This window comes from Notolabrus celidotus, chromosome 14 (genome assembly GCF_009762535.1).
Source record: "Notolabrus celidotus isolate fNotCel1 chromosome 14, fNotCel1.pri, whole genome shotgun sequence".
In the NCBI taxonomy this organism is placed as follows: domain Eukaryota; kingdom Metazoa; phylum Chordata; class Actinopteri; order Labriformes; family Labridae; genus Notolabrus; species Notolabrus celidotus.
Window position 1 is genome coordinate 30,197,181 of NC_048285.1, and position 15,702 is coordinate 30,212,882.

General features: G+C 41.8%; 1 protein-coding gene across 2 annotated transcripts in view; it reads right to left on the bottom strand.

Moving 5' to 3' along the window:
• Positions 1-222: 222 nt before the first annotated feature.
• The window catches only part of cdon (cell adhesion associated, oncogene regulated), a 37,655-nt gene continuing 22,175 nt past the window's right edge, over positions 223-15,702 (bottom strand). Inside the window, exons 9-19 of one of the 2 annotated variants that reach the window (XM_034701735.1) lie at positions 15,280-15,454; positions 12,134-12,250; positions 11,264-11,467; positions 10,599-10,789; positions 9,606-9,711; positions 7,277-7,399; positions 6,811-7,002; positions 4,823-5,118; positions 4,587-4,666; positions 3,435-3,697; positions 223-893 (exon numbers count right to left, since the gene is read on the bottom strand). In XM_034701735.1, the coding sequence (XP_034557626.1) occupies positions 739-893; positions 3,435-3,697; positions 4,587-4,666; positions 4,823-5,118; positions 6,811-7,002; positions 7,277-7,399; positions 9,606-9,711; positions 10,599-10,789; positions 11,264-11,467; positions 12,134-12,250; positions 15,280-15,454 (1,902 nt within the window). In that variant the 3' untranslated portion in view covers positions 223-738. The remainder of the gene's footprint in view (positions 894-3,434; positions 3,698-4,586; positions 4,667-4,822; positions 5,119-6,810; positions 7,003-7,276; positions 7,400-9,605; positions 9,712-10,598; positions 10,790-11,263; positions 11,468-12,133; positions 12,251-15,279; positions 15,455-15,702) is intronic. The other variant, XM_034701736.1, reaches the window with a different exon arrangement.

Here is a 15,702-nt window from a genome sequence, read left to right on the forward strand (position 1 = left end):
AAGTGATGAGCTATCAAGTATTCACTGAAGCAAAGAGCAGCAGCCTTAATCTGAACAGTGAAGGGAGTGTTCACCCCGTTCAGGGGTCACTGCAGTGGAACAGCCCATCACCGACCGCATCAAAGACCTGCCAGAAATATCGATGGGTTTGGACCCGGGCCGGGAAATTCACTGTGGCAATCACTCACTGGGCGCCGCGCTTGAAAGAAGGGAGGAAAGACATTGAAAATAGTTTGTTGTTTACTCTTCCATATCTTCTCTTTATATTATTACAAAACTTTACACAGACAATTGCTAATCTCCACACTTGGGCGGAACACAGAGGGACAAAACAACAAAAAATAAAAAGTATTTCTCATCCAAAAGGCATAAATAATATAAAAGACAAACTTTCCTTTAAAACAGATACATTCATATGAAATAATATTTTACTACTACAAAAAATAAATAAGTCATCTAAAGAGTTTTTGATCTTTTATGAGAGTCTTTCCTCCAGTGGGATTCAGTTTCTGTCTTTGAGCACTTTTTCCTTTGCTCTTAGCGTCTCTCTCTCTCCGCCTGGCTTTGCTCTCATTTCTTTTTCCCACGTCGCTCATCAGCGTCCTTCCACATTTAGTGTCCTCGTCACCGTAACATGCAGTGTCTCTGACTATCCCGTCGCTCCTTATATCTCCACACTGTGTCTCAGTCCAGCCTCTCCATGCTGCATGAGAGAGTGTTTGTGTGTGGGCTCAGCGTTCAGACCTCCTGTGGGCCGGGCTGGATCAGCTCTCCTGCCAGGCTGCTGCTGGAGATCCACCCAGGCTTTTCGTCACAGTCCAAGTCTGGCAGGCCGAGGCTCTCCCAGCACACCACAGGCCCCTCCATGTCCACGCAGTCCAGCTCCTCCTCAGCTACACACACACACACACACAAAGAGGAGACTCTAGTTTATGCTTCATATTAAACAGGACAGGAACAGATTCTGGAGAGGCCCAGAGTGTAATTTGTGGTGATGCTACATAGTTTGTCTGCATACAATACAATGATTGGTAATGATACAAAAAGTTACATGAAGAGGAAGAACTGAAGGAACTGGATTTCACAAGAGTGTTTAACCATGAGGGGTCAAATGTTTTCACTCAGTGCCTGAGAGTTCTTTTTAAGCTCTAATGCCTTACAGCTAATGTTTGACTTTTTAGGAACTTTTGTTTTCTTTGTTGAATGATTGATAAAAAAGACTCATACCACTCTGTACTGTCTAATATAGCTCAACAAACAAGATATGAAACAAGCTATCTGGTTCGGTCTCAAAATGTGAGACTTTAAATATTAAACATGACGAGTTATTTCATCTGAATCCTCCCAAAAAGTTGAACTTTGTGTGGTAATGGGCCTCACTTTGCTCATTCTGGCTGCAGAGTGAGGACAATTACTCTGGACTTCTCCCTTGTCCCATCAGTGATGCTAAGCTACGCTACCAAACAGATACAAAAGTGGTCGACTCTCTGCAAGAAGGCAAGAAGAAGAACTTCCTGAGAAATACAAGCGTCCCTGTAACTGTCTGAGCTGAAAGTTACAACAAGAAATCAAAGAGATAGGTACTTCCTCCTCCACTGTAGCAAGTTCTCTTTACTAAGAGATTCCCACTACAGGGAAATTACTACAATAGTAACAAACTTCCCAACATTAACCCCAGAAGATAAACTGACAGTTCTCCTGGGGGAAGGGTCAGCAGCTCCTCTGGCTGCTAAATATGTGTCGGCCTGTCACAGCCTGAGGGACGCACCATCCCATAATATCTGATTTTAGGTGAAGGTTTTATGAGCGTACCGCATCAAGTGAGGACATTGAGATATGCTGTATGGGTGACATGGTTTAATGGCAACAGCATGTCTTTGTTCATGCCAATGAAGCAAATTGAATTGAATTGATTGGTAGTGTTTTCACAGGGGTCGATCTAAAAGTAATGGACTCTCCAAAAGCATTTTAAAAACATGGCGTAAGCTTATCTTAATTATTTCTTTAATTGTAGTCGATGATAAAACTTAATGGAACCATATTTTACAGCAAATTAAAAAGTCTTTCTTCCAACTGCAGTGCTGACCCACTGATTCAAATAATGTTATTTTTTGATTGAGAGATTATTCAACATTTTTCTCTCACAATAGATGTGTTTTACATGGAGCCCCTGAAGTCCAAGAAAATAAATATATAGGATAATTAGAACCTCTCCAACTAGTTCAGATGTGTATTGTCAACATAAAGTCCTCCTGTTAACATTCAAGACCATCCACACCCTCACCCCCCCCATATCTGTCCGACCTCCTCCATGTTCCCACTCCCTCCCGCTCCCTCAGATCCTCTTCCTCCATACACCTGTCTGTCCCCTCTGCAACTCATGACCACCTCAACTCAGAAACACAGATTCTTTCCCCCACTTCAAATCACAACTCAAAACACATCTGTTCAAAACCGCCTACTCCGTCTGACACCAATTGCTCTGTCACTTTTTATTATTTCTATTTTCTTACCACTTTGTCAGTTTATATTGTTTTCATTTTGATTTTGATTTTATTTCCTTTAATGTAAATTTGTGTAAGTATATATATATATTTGTGCGGTGTCCTTGAGTGCCGAGAAAGGCGCCTTTAAATAACATTTATTATTATTATTATTATTACTGGAGGACACTAATTTAATGAAGTTGTACTTGATATCATAGCTGCTCTTGTAGACAGAAATCATCTGCTTTGCTTACTGAAAGACAACAGCCTCAACTGGAGGCTTTTTGCTGACAGACACGCCCCCTTACCGAACATCACTCACTGATTGGACGCTGCAGCGGCTCGGACTTCTCTAAAACTTCATATCACCTGAGTTTCATAACGGTGAAAAGGCGGACCTTCAAACAGTCCCTAAGATCACAAACATACATCGGTTTCTGAACAGTTGGTATGTGATGAGCTGAGATTAAAAAGTGTTTGATGTGAGTTTTAAGCAGAAAATACTGAACATAAAAGCAAAATCATAAGATCAGTAACAGAGGATTACTCCTGAGTTTTATAGGCCTATCTGTTTGTTTATTTCAGATTCCCTGTATAAAGAAATACAGTCATAAAGCCTTATATCATAGATAGAATAGAAATATTCATTCAAGATAATAAGATAATAATAATAAGATAATAACTGTGCGCACAAGATGAAAAATGTTCTTTTAGAGGGACTCTAAGGGCCCTGTAGTTTTAATATTAATACCAAATATTGATCCATAAACACAGCCGTCAGAATCTGCAGTTTCCTGTGAGAAACTCTAACTTTTCCCAGCTTGATTTTACAAACTGTATCATGTTATATAACAGAAACTGAATTATTTTCCATCACTGCGGTTTAGGAGATGCATAAAACAGAGAAAAACACACTTTGGGGGTTTTCGGTATAGATGCGTGTCTCACCAGTGTTGTCTGCAGGACAGTTTTCATTGTTCCCGACCAGACAGCAGGAATGCTGCGAGGGCGAGGACTCCCTCTGCTCGTCTGGCTGGTACACTGCATCAGCCCCCTGGTCACCACAGTGGATCTGACTGTCAGGGCTGTGGCACTGTGATGAAACCTGGCCCAGAGGAACCATCTCCAGCCCGTCCTGCTGGCACGGTGCCACGCGATGCATTAAAGGAAGAGTGCCGCTGGAGAAAGTGCCATTGGCCTTGTTGTAACATCTGCTCGGAGAGACACAGGGAGGACAAAAAAGAGGACAACTTTGACTACACAGCTCACCACTGACACTCACTGACTCTCAGAAGTCCTCCAGATACCACTCTGCTTCTTCCTCTCAGCAGATATTTGTGGCTTTTCCACCAGACACTGAAACCCTTGTGTTAATACTCCTAACAATGTGCAAAACAATGACAGCTCTAACACAACTGGAGCTCTCTGCCACAGCTGTAAAAATCATTTTCAAAGTTGAACCAGAGATAAAAGGTCCGGCCTAACTGCCTTTAAATAACTGTGACACGCTGTGGTTTCACTCTCCGGAGAAGTTCCAAACTCAGACAGTTGCACGCTGCGAGTTTCACCACGTTTCCCTGAACTCAGCTTCCCTCTATCGGTTCATGATTGGATCATGACCACACCCCCTCTTTTCCCAGCAGCCGGAGGTAAATAAACACAGGGCTCATTAGGTCTGCTGGCTGGGTGCACACTGGGTAAACTGTGATGCTGGGGTCCCTTAAGTACATAAACAGGGCGAGCAAGGAAAGAACGTGTGTGTGCATGAATGTGTGTGTGTGTGTGAGCGCACCACTGCTCTGCTGAATATCATAAATCTTAAGCTCATCTTTTTGCAATTTCTGCTTGCAATTTTCATCCAAAAAATATATATTTTTCACAACAAGTTTCATCCTTAGTTCATGCAAAAGCTGCAGAAAAAAACACTTCTCTTATTTCACAGTTAATCAGATAACTTTATGACAAACACAGCACAGAAATAAAGCAATATCCCTTAGAATAAGCACAAAAGGGTTACATAATCAAACTTTAAAGATTCTTTGGGTCACTAACTCTTAACTTTATCTATTTTTGAACCCCTAATAATCCCTCTTGTCTTACCGGTTATTGTTGCAGAGGTTCTGACAGCTCATACAATCAGAGGACTCAGTTTGGGGCAGAGCCGTGTACATGCCTCCTCCCTGTCAGGGAAACAGAAAATCTCCTTTTAGCCAACACAAACTGAAACTTAACCTGTTGATCCAAAAACACCACATTAAGACATTAATACTAGCACAGCATGGAACACAGAGCAGGCGCCTCTGTGTTCCACGGTGTGTCTGGTCTGCAGCACTCACGTTGTGGTGGTGGTGCGGGTGTGAGTGCTCACAGTCCTGGGTGCTGTGAGGCAGGGTGCCATCGTGGCTGTGTGGGTGGCCGGGAGAAAACAGACTGCCTGAGCCGTTGAGCAGCGCCAAACCGTTAGGGAGCTTGTGGTGGAGGTGATGGCACCCTTGGGGTAGCATGGGGCCGCTGTGCCCGTAGCCCCCGTGGACGCCGCCATTGATGCGGCCGGAGCCGGGGAGCGTGGTGTACTCGAGAACATGGCCGTTCATCTCCGCTGGCTGGTACAGATAGCCGGGAGGGTCATACTCTGCAGAAGAGAGAGAGAGGCTGATTGTTAAAGACGTCCAAAGTAAAACTAATTTGATTTGATTTCACTCGCCGTGGTTTTAAGACCCTTTTCTTATTCTTTAATTTTTTGTACAATGTGTAGAGAAATGAAATCTGCATCTGCTCTTTGCTTGCACCGTACCACTTGTAATTATTTGTTATTTTGCAACCTGTGTCCCTCTCTCTTAAGCTTATTTTAGCTTTTTTAGCCAATAGACTGAAACGCTCCCCTGCTCACCCCTCTTGTTGATGAAGCGATGATGGCCTTTGAGGACAAGAAGCTCCTGTGATGCAGGATAAGTATGACCCTCCATTTGTCAACTTGTAATCTTTAAATATGTATATCAATGCAAATTAGTTTGTGCACAACAACTACTCTTTTCTTCTTTGCCTTTCAACCGATGCATTTTGCACGCCACTCACTGATTACTAAAACTTGTCTGTTACTAGTTTATCTGTTCTGTGCTGCTGTAGAAACATGGCCGTGCAAGATTGCAGCCTCTGTGGAAGAGGACCTGCTCCTTATGCAGATATAACAAGCAAATTCTAAGGTAACTAAAATGCATGTATTTCATCAAGGTTGGACTATTCCAATGTTCTTTTGTCGGGTCAAACAGGTATGAGCACATAACTCCAGTTCTCCTCTCTTCACTGGTTGCCTGTTCATGCCAGAGCAGATTTTAAAGTGTTACTGTTGACTTTTAAAATTGTAAATGGCACTGCACCCTCTTATCTCACCGACCTGGTGGACCCATATGTGCTAGCTCGGGCACTTCGCTCTTAAGGGACTGGCCTTTTAGGTGTTCTTAAGGTCCGAAAAAAGACTACCTTTTCTTTCCATGCATCCACTCTCTGGAACAGTCTCCCTGTCCACATTAGGTTAGCATGTTCGGTTGATGTATTTAAAGCAAAGCTGAAGACCCACCTGTTTACTGTTGTTTACTGCTGATGTTTCTCATGGTGTGTCTTTGTTTATTTGTTTTTAAGCTTTGTAAAGCACTTTGATTGAAAGCACTCTATAAATAAAATTATTATTATTAAAATGAAATCATTTGTATATTCAGGTGATTATTCACTAATTTAAAAACACACTTAACAATATTATATTCAATTTCTTCCACGTCTGTTCTTCTAAGTGCCTCTGAATTCAACACTGCACCTTTAAGACAACATTAAACACCTCTCTATGAAAAGTTTGGCCTATTTTGTACAAGAAGAGATTCCCACAAAACTCTGTTTATATTTGCCAAACTAGTTAGTAAAACATATATAATTTCATCATTAGTGTTCAATATCAGCTCTATTCTATAATTTCCCTTCGATGTAATGGAACTTCAATAAAACTTCACACATAAAGTGAGCACCTGTGACTCAGCACAAACTCTGAGCCGCAAAGCCCAAATATTTACAGATCCAACAGGACCGGTTAAGAGTCCATTTCACAATGGCAAACACTTTTAAAGGGACTGTGGGATTAATATTAGCTCTAAGAACAGTTAGAATATGCTGAACAAGCTGTCTTTTAAAGTGTTTTTAAATATGAGACAACTAAAATAAAGTTAACTCTTTGTGTGCTGAAGCTGTGGGCTTGTTTTCATATGAAATACAGTTCAAGAAGTGATAGTTTGTTGAAGCACTTTCTAGCTCTGGGTTCAGTGTTTTACAAACTCACTGTGCATGTTGTTCTGCTGGCGATTCCTCCACAAACACATGGCGATAAAAGCCAGCAGGATGAGCACCATCACTACCAAAACACAGCCCACAATCATGTACAGCAGTCCTCCTGGTGGGCTGGTTGGCTCCTGCGGGTGGGGGCCCGGTGGTGTAATGGGGTGCTGGCTTGGTGACCCTGGGGACTGACGTGCTGCAGCAGAGAGAGAGAGGAGGAGGAGAGCACATGAGCTTTTTTATACCCGCCAGCAACAAGAGAGAAAAATAACAGGGTACCAAACTATAAAATGGGAACCATTGTTGTTGGTCTCATAAAACTCGGAGCATTTATGTAGCGTAACTATGGCCATCATACCCGTTATTAAAGTTACAGCCTCTGCAGGAACATGCCCGGACTTCTGATGAAATGGAGGTTTGCTCGACTCTGCGTGACTCATTTCTGGTGTGGTGCAGTTTGTCTTTCTTACCTCTCGTTTCGCAGATCATGACGTTGCTGTATTCGCTCTCTCCCCCGTCATTAAAGCACTGCATCTTTATATCATAGGAGGTCTCAGCCTGGAGGTGTCCAATCATGTGCCAGTGTTTTACACCTGAGGAGGGGGAGGAGAGAGGGGGAGGGGAGGGGGGAAAGGGAGGCAAAGGTGAGAAACTGCTTCCTGGGCTGTTGTTGACTCTCCCTGTGTAAACTCAAATACATTCTGTCCATCCTTTCTCTTCTTCTTCTCTTCAAGTCTCACTTTTCATGAAGGTCGTGTTCTTTCATTCTCTCTCTCTCCCTCTCTCCCTCTCTCTCTCTCTCTCTCTCTCTCTCTCTCTTTCATCTTCCCCCCTTCTTTGCTTCGGCCCCCCCTCCGCCCTTCTCTCTTACTCCGTCAGTCCCACGAGGGCCCAGACAGTTGCTTTACTCTAGACCAGCTCCATATATGGCAGCTTCATGTTTGTCCTGGCTCACCTCCAATATTCACACACACACCACTGCAGCACTACCCCCCCCACACACACAGATACATACACACACACACTACTACGTGCTCTGAAATCACAGATGAGACGACAATCGCTGCTGACATGGAAATGCTACATTTCCAACAAATGAGGCTGAAACAAGCTGCTGCTGTTTGATATAAAGTGTAATAAATCAGCCACATGTCTCCACCCTGAGGTAGATTTTCACTTCTTTAAGTATCAACAACAAAAGACAGCTGTTTCATTTTTAACAGTTATTTTTAAACTGTATTGATTCTTGCAGAGGAGATTAAGTTTGTGTTTACTCAGATGGAAAGGAATGTAGTTTTATTTTAAAGGATGGTGACAGTAGGGAACTGAAGCTCAGCACTTATTTAGCAGCCTAATGGGAATAAGAGACAAAGGATCAAAGAGAAAGTTCTGTTTGTTTCAGGTCGGGTATTTTAGGGTCTTTGTTTGTCTGTTTGGATACTTCTTTCAATCAGATATCATGTCATGACATCTTTATAAGAAAAAGACTTGATTTTAATACGAAAAAAACAATTAATTTTTACTATTCTTCAAAAAAAAATTGTATATACTGTCCAAATATAACAATTTAACAATTTTTTAACACTTTAATTGCTGTAAAATACTTACTACCAACAACAACAACAACAATAATAATAATTATAATAATAATAAAATAAATAATTAAAAAATATGAATTATAATAATACTCATACTACTACCAGTAATTTTATTAATAATAATAATGATCATAACAGTAACAACATCAACAACAATATTAACAATAATAATAATAAATATATTAAGAAGAAGAAGAAGAAGAAGAAGAAGAAGAAGAAGAATAACAACAACAACAAGAAGAAAAAGAAGAAGAAGAAGAAGAAGAAGAAGAAGAGGAAGAAGAAGAAGAAGAGGAAGAAGAAGAAGTAGAAGAAGAAGAAGTAGTAGAAGAAGAAGAAGAAGAAGAAGAACAACAACAACAACAACAACAACAACAACAACAACAACAACAACAAGAACAACAACAACAAGAAGAAGAGGAAGAAGAGGAAGAAGAAGAAGAAGAAGAAGAAGAAGAAGAAGAAGAAGAAGAAGAAGAAGAAGAAGAAGAAGAAGAAGAAGAAGAAGAAGAAGAAGAAGAAGAAGAAGAAGAAGAAGAAGAAGAAGAAGAAGAAGAAGAAGAAGAAGAAGAAGAAGAAGAAGAAGAAGAAGAATGTTTTACCTACTTGGACTATTAGGTTTGATTAAAGTGTTTTTTTCAGCAGTAATAAAGTAACACATCCAGTGACAGTAGGTTACAGCTATGCAACAGATCAGAGTCTTATCACTACATGTGAAATAATTTCCTGATCTTCTTCCTCTCTTTAATTTAACCTCAGATCTGTTAGTTACCAAACCAGAGCTCTCTGGTCACCTCGCAGGCGGACATTTGTCCCTGATGCTGAGGAGTTTGTAAGAATCTAAACGTCCTCATGTTAAAGAGCTGGGCGGGTTGAAGGCCCCGTCCCTCCTTCCCTTCCTGTACCAGCCTCCACTGTTAGCATTCCTCCCAGCAACCTGAGCCCTCTCCTCTGCTCCGGCTCAAATTTCAGCTCTGGCAACCATTTATTAAAAACAGATTTCAGAAAAAGCCTGCTGCCCAGGGACAGCACTCTCTATAAATCAAACAGCACACATGCCCCTCTTCACTACAGCCCACTCTGGACCCGCTCCGTATCCATTACCCAACAAACTCCAGGCTAATCTGCAGAGAGAGCCTCCACACCAGCAACACACTCCATCTGCAGACACACAAACATCCATGTTGTTATTTCCTCTCACCTTCCACCACGTCTCTTTTGTAGTCACTGTCGTTGTCGCTGTCTGTGGGTCGGTAGTAAATATAGAAGCCCTGGATGGGAGTGTTGTTGTTACTCGAGGGGTTGTACTGCACCGGGATGGAAAAAAAGATTACGTTAGACTGCTGCAATCTACCAAGCAATTATCATACAAAGAGAGGAAATTTTCCAGCAACTAATGGCTGGGCTTGTTATCAGCAGATGTACAGGGCTGAGAGCGGGGGCTGTGATTGCACTGTCTGTCTGAGGCTGAAGAAATAATGAGAGTGTCTGAGGTTAAGTAAATGTGGGGAACTATCGGCATCCATCTGCAGCCCAAACTGCTGCGAGGAAGACAAACAGCTTTGAAGAGAGCAGAATCAAACCGCAGACGGACAGAGTTAATCTCTGTTAGAACAGAGCTCTAATCAGCCTGCCGCCCAATCCGCTCAACTCAAGGTCTGATTGAGCCTCAGAGAGCCACCAGCAGCTCACACACAGGTGAGCCACAGGGAGAAGACACAACACGACCCGAGTTATTCTGTAAGTTCATCAAGTTAAGTACCGTTCTTAAGAGTATTTAAAGTTTGAATTTGTGCAGCCATGTCCGCCTCTGCTAGTTGTAGCTTTGGCATCTGAGACTTGGATTAGAGTCAGACGCAGAAATGAGGACCTAAAGGTTTCTGATTTCAAAACCATGTAAGGCCAAAGTTTTGAACTTGAAACACTCCAGAACAAAAATACTCAAACAGCTGTAGGCGAGCCAGAATTAATCCATCATCTCTATCCGACGGATCAAAGTGCAGCCAGATTATCTTTAATAACTCTGACTCTGTGTGCAAACAACAACAACAAACACACTAAATCAAAAGTTGGACAAATCATCTGTTAAATACAGAAAAATCAACTCGCTGAGAAAAATATAATCTAAATAAACACATAACTTTGATACTGGAAGCTATGAAAATAAAAAAGGATGTATAAAGTTGGTCCTCACAGTACTCACAGTCCAGCGCAGCATGATCTGAGTGTCACTGATGGCGTCTGTGGACGAGATGTGAGGTCCGACCACGGGGCGGTCTGCGATCCGCGGGCTGGCCTGAGGAACCTGGTACAGCTTGGAGGGGATACTGAGGGGACTCTCGCCGTACATGTTCATGGCCATGACGCGGAACTTGTAGGTAGAGCCTGAGGATGGAATTAGATAAAGTTAAACATCAGGCTGTGCTGAGCAGAAAGTGGAGCTTGTGGAGAATATGACGCTCTGATAGTTCTGTTTCTGATGATCCAAGTTAAGATGCATCCCTTATCTGAAGCTGCACTGTGGAAATAGTCCTTGGTGCATTGCTCAAGACACAAAACCTCATCTCTTTTGTCTTATCTTGTTATAGTAGAGGTTTGCATTATGGACATTTATTTTATCTATTGTGAAACAGAAGTGACAAAGCTGCAAAATCAATACAATCTCTGACAATCTGATGATGATTTTGCAGGATTGAAACCCTTTTAAAGTTCTTTCTTCACAAAAAAATGAACTGAAGATCCTCATAAATCCATCTTGACAACTTCCCCTTGTTAGAGGACCAGACATCTGTATCCAGAAGTGTTATGTCATGCTTCACTGAACTCTGGAGAGAAGTTTGGAACTACTTGAAATCTCACCAGGCTCCAGATTGCGAACTTCCACCGACAGTTTGAGAGGTGAGATATTATCTGCTGCCACGACCCACTCGGCACTGCGACCTCGTCTGTACTCCACACGGAAAGCTGTGACTGGAGACCCGCCGTTGGCTCTGGGGATCCAGGTGACATACACTGAACTCTCAGTGGCCATGGAGATGGTCGGGCGGTCAGGAGCCTCGGGTACTGAGGTGGAAACAAATACAGAATCAACATGAGTCACAAAAACACGACCAGTGGATCCAGTTCAAACTTACAGAGAGAGCTGGCAGAGCTCATCACTGCATCCCAACTCATGTAAAGATGGAAAGTTCACAGAGACAGAAAAAAAGAGAAGACTACACATCAGAGTGAAGCGGCATGCCGTGAGTAATGTGTACTTACTGCCTGGGCTCTTAGCCACAGAGTTAGAGAGGGCAGGAGAGAGTAAGAGAGAGAGAAAGAGGGTTAGTGAAAAGACCAATGTGGTTTCAGAAAGTTGGCCTGCTTCTAATGGGAGTAAAACATGCACACACACGCACACACACACACACACACACACACACATCTGACCCTGAAGCTGTGTGCAATCTCACAGTTTTCTGCTTACAGCATCTCTCATCCAGAGAGTCATTACAGGGTGTTGACTATCGTCTCACTGCCTGCACTCCAAGGCAGAGAGAGGCAAAGCAGACCACATCAAGACGTGACGCTCTGAGATCTATTCAGCACAGTCCGGTCATGAACTCCACAATAAATATCTACACCACAAAGCAACATTATCTCCCCAGAAACATCCCATAATCATCGTCTGCTCAAAGTCCAGCTGCTGCAGCTGCACCCTGACAAGAGAGCGACTGTGTCTGCGCCTACCTCTGTCGTGTATCACCACACCAAAGTGCGTGTTGGGGGTTTTGTCCTCTGGAGCTTTGGGTGCCGTGGAGATGACGGGAGGCTTGGATGGATTCTTGTTTGAGGTGGTGCTCTTCTCTGGAGGGAGGAGAAAGAAAAGCTGGGAATAAGAAAAACAAGGTCCAAAGGTCTCCAGGGCTATCAGTTCCAGCAAACACACATGGAACAGCTCCGGATGTTGGCTCTGAAATCTAAAATTTCCTCCTGGCTTCCGGAGCTGTTCGGGTTTTATCAGGGAGGGTTTCAGGTTTCCACTCGACAACGCTGCAGCTACACATAGTTGTGTTGTTGGATGAGTGTGTGATGTGAAAATGGATCCAGTTTAACACCTCTGTGAGGAACTGGAACAAAGAATGTAATGATGATTACATTAAATTGTTTCTTTTGTCTTAAGGGGAAAAACAAAACTTTGAAGTCTGACTTTTTTAAAAACAAGGAACACAACAGCTTTGTTCTTTTCACTTTATAAATCTCTTTGTTACTTTCAGACACACATATATTGCCTTCTTATCTCTATTTACACTCAGTAGTTTGATTTCAGTGTGCAAAAGAATCCATGTGGAGTAAGTATTTAATCCAGGAATAATAAGTACACTAAGCCAAAGTCTTGTTTTATAGTTTTAGACAAACATGTAAAAGAAACATTTGACACACTGCAAAAACTCAAAATCTTACAAAGTGAAATTGTCTCATTTTTAGTCTAAATGTCTTCTCCCTCTTGATTTAAGATACATTTACTTAGCAAGTAACATTTGAGCGAGATAGAGGGACTTGTTTTGCATCTAAGAAAGAGGGGTTGTTGTTTTTAAGGGTGGGTTTCAGTTTTCAGTCACTGTTTCTTCTAAATCAGATAAAAATATTCATTCTCAAACTGCATGCACACAATGAAACACCTCCTTTAGAGCATAGCTGGCTTATCCTAAAAAACAACATGACTGAATATTAGTATATCCAGCTCACTATGAGAAGACATTATATCTCAAAATGCCCATATTAAACTTTGTCATCTTATTTCAAATACAAGATGGTGTTAAACCTATAAGTGCTGCTATAATACAACTCAAATTAAGGTGAATATATCTCAAATAGGGATGTACATTTTAAGTATTTTCCGTGATCGATTTTTGGAAATGTTAACGATCAATTATCGATTAATTGATTAAAAAAAAAACATTATTATTCTTACGTCAAAAACAATGCCAAATACGTTGTTTTCCCCCTAAATTTTATTTTCTACAGCAACAAAATGCAAATAACTTACGGGATTGAATACGGGCACACGTTTGACACGCAGAATATCAACGATCAGGCCCATTAAAATATTCTCAGCGGACGTAATCTTATAAAGTGAAGGCTCATAATACTAACAGAAAAGTACTTCAGACTCACAGTGTCCAGTTTTCTGTCTACTCGTTCTTATTGAGAGAAATAAACGTGTATTCGGTCAGGTGTCAGCCGGGAGCGCAACCGGGTCATAATCAGTCCCGCTGGAGAAAAGCTCAGACGGCTCTGATGTTGCTGCTCTGTAAACGTAGCGTACCAGAATTTCCCACCTGTCTGTTGCCTTTGTATCCAAAGGTGGGAAATATCCTGTTTAAAGCTGTCAACCTTTGTGTCCGTGTCGTTGTTGGCAGCAGTTTTGTATTGATCCTCTATTAAAAAGCGCACGTGGAGACCTGACGCACAGCCGCCAGCTGAGCGTCTCCGCTGTGCGCAACACCTTTAACAGCTGATTCACATCGAAACATGCTTTAAACTTAAAACACCTCCCTGATAGATGAGTGTAATATGAGACCACATGATGTTTGTTCCACGTGACGGAAAATTGATAACAAAAATGTGTGTTTCGAGTAATTTCTTAACAATCAATTAATCGATAATCGATTAATTGTGGTCATCCCTAATCTCAAATGAAGAAGTTGAGAAAAAAATATATTTTTGAGTGAAAAAATACTAATTGTTATCATTCCTGTCTTATTCTGAGACACTAAGCTGTAAAATACTGGTCAAATATTGCTTAAAATAAGTTTTCCCTGCTAGTTTTAAGATCACAGTTTTCTAAATATTACATCTTATTTTAAGAAATCTTACCAAGCTAGTTTTCACTTTTTCTACTGGCAGATTTTGTTTGCTTATTTTAAAGTAAAAGTACCTTCAAATAAGTTTTGTTCCTTGTTTTTAGAGGGTCATTGTTTCCAGTGCAGAGATCATTGAGCACTCTTATGAATGCATACAAAAGGATCTCACAGAGTGAATTCAGAATAAGTGAAATATTCCTAAGAGACTTGGTGAATCTGGACAGAAGAGGCTGCTTTTGGACTGGTTGGTATTTTCTAAAAGAGCCAGCGCTGGGATATAATCATATCTGTGGGCTCGGGCAGTATTTGACATATTTCTAACCAGAAAGCATTTTTCCACCCGGCTGTGGTTCAGCATTTTTGCAATATGCTTTTGAAACATTTGGAGTTGCTTTTATTTATATTTGTCCCAAAAACACAAAACAGTCCTTCATGATGCTGATCATGTGACTGATGTTTCTGCAGTCTGTGATTGGCTGTGCTTGAAGTTGTCATTTTAAATACTTCATCTATCCTCAGATACAGTGACAGGCTCTAGTTTTCATTCATCCTTATTTGCTTCAAGTAATCCGTCCTCCTCATTCTGTAAGCCCGGTTAAAACAAACACCGTCTTGTGTTTCCTCTTCTGTCGGTCACACAAATATCAGCCCCTGAGAGTTTCTACATTTTCTTACATTCCTATCTCAAAAATGTAAAGTGGTTTGCATATTTTTCAGCTCTCATGAGACTCCTATTGATGCATGTTTCTTCTCTGACAAATCTCTTCCTGCACGTCTGTTGAACGTCAGCAAAGTCTAAAGTCCAGATGCTCTGTAACTCAGACAAGCTGACACCAAAACCTGACATTTAGTGTTGACGTTTTGGGCAGCTGAAAAGTTTCCTCTTGCTATTGTAGCTAGGTTGGAGAAACGGTACAACTGAGCAATCAAATTATACTCAATCCAAACACACATTTATCACAGGTACTCTGCTGATAGAAGTTGTTTTTGTGATGTTTTGATGTAAAGAGAAAAGAGAGTTGGACTCACCTTTGCCGGTTCGGAACGTGAGCATGGCCGGCTGTCCCTCGCCCGCTGTGTTTCGAGCCACCATCAGCACCTCGTAGAGACTGGAGGGCTCCAGCTCTGACAGCCGGAGCGTCTTCTCGCTGCCAGGGACACGAACTGTGTGCCAGTTCCCCACCACTGTTCCCATTTCATCGACCTGACACACAGACGGCCACACACACACACAAATACAAACACATGAGAAAAGATGACAGTCAGAAAAACAAAATCATATGTGTGTCTCTCTGAGCCTGAATAACAACAGAGAGCGGCCTCAGAAACGAGCCCTGAGAGATTTCTGTCACAGTTTCCGACTCCAGCGAACCCACGTCTGGCTGCCAACAAGGTCTTAACTAGTAACGCTGCAGTTTATAGAGAGAGGGAGCTGAAGCAAACACAAGAATT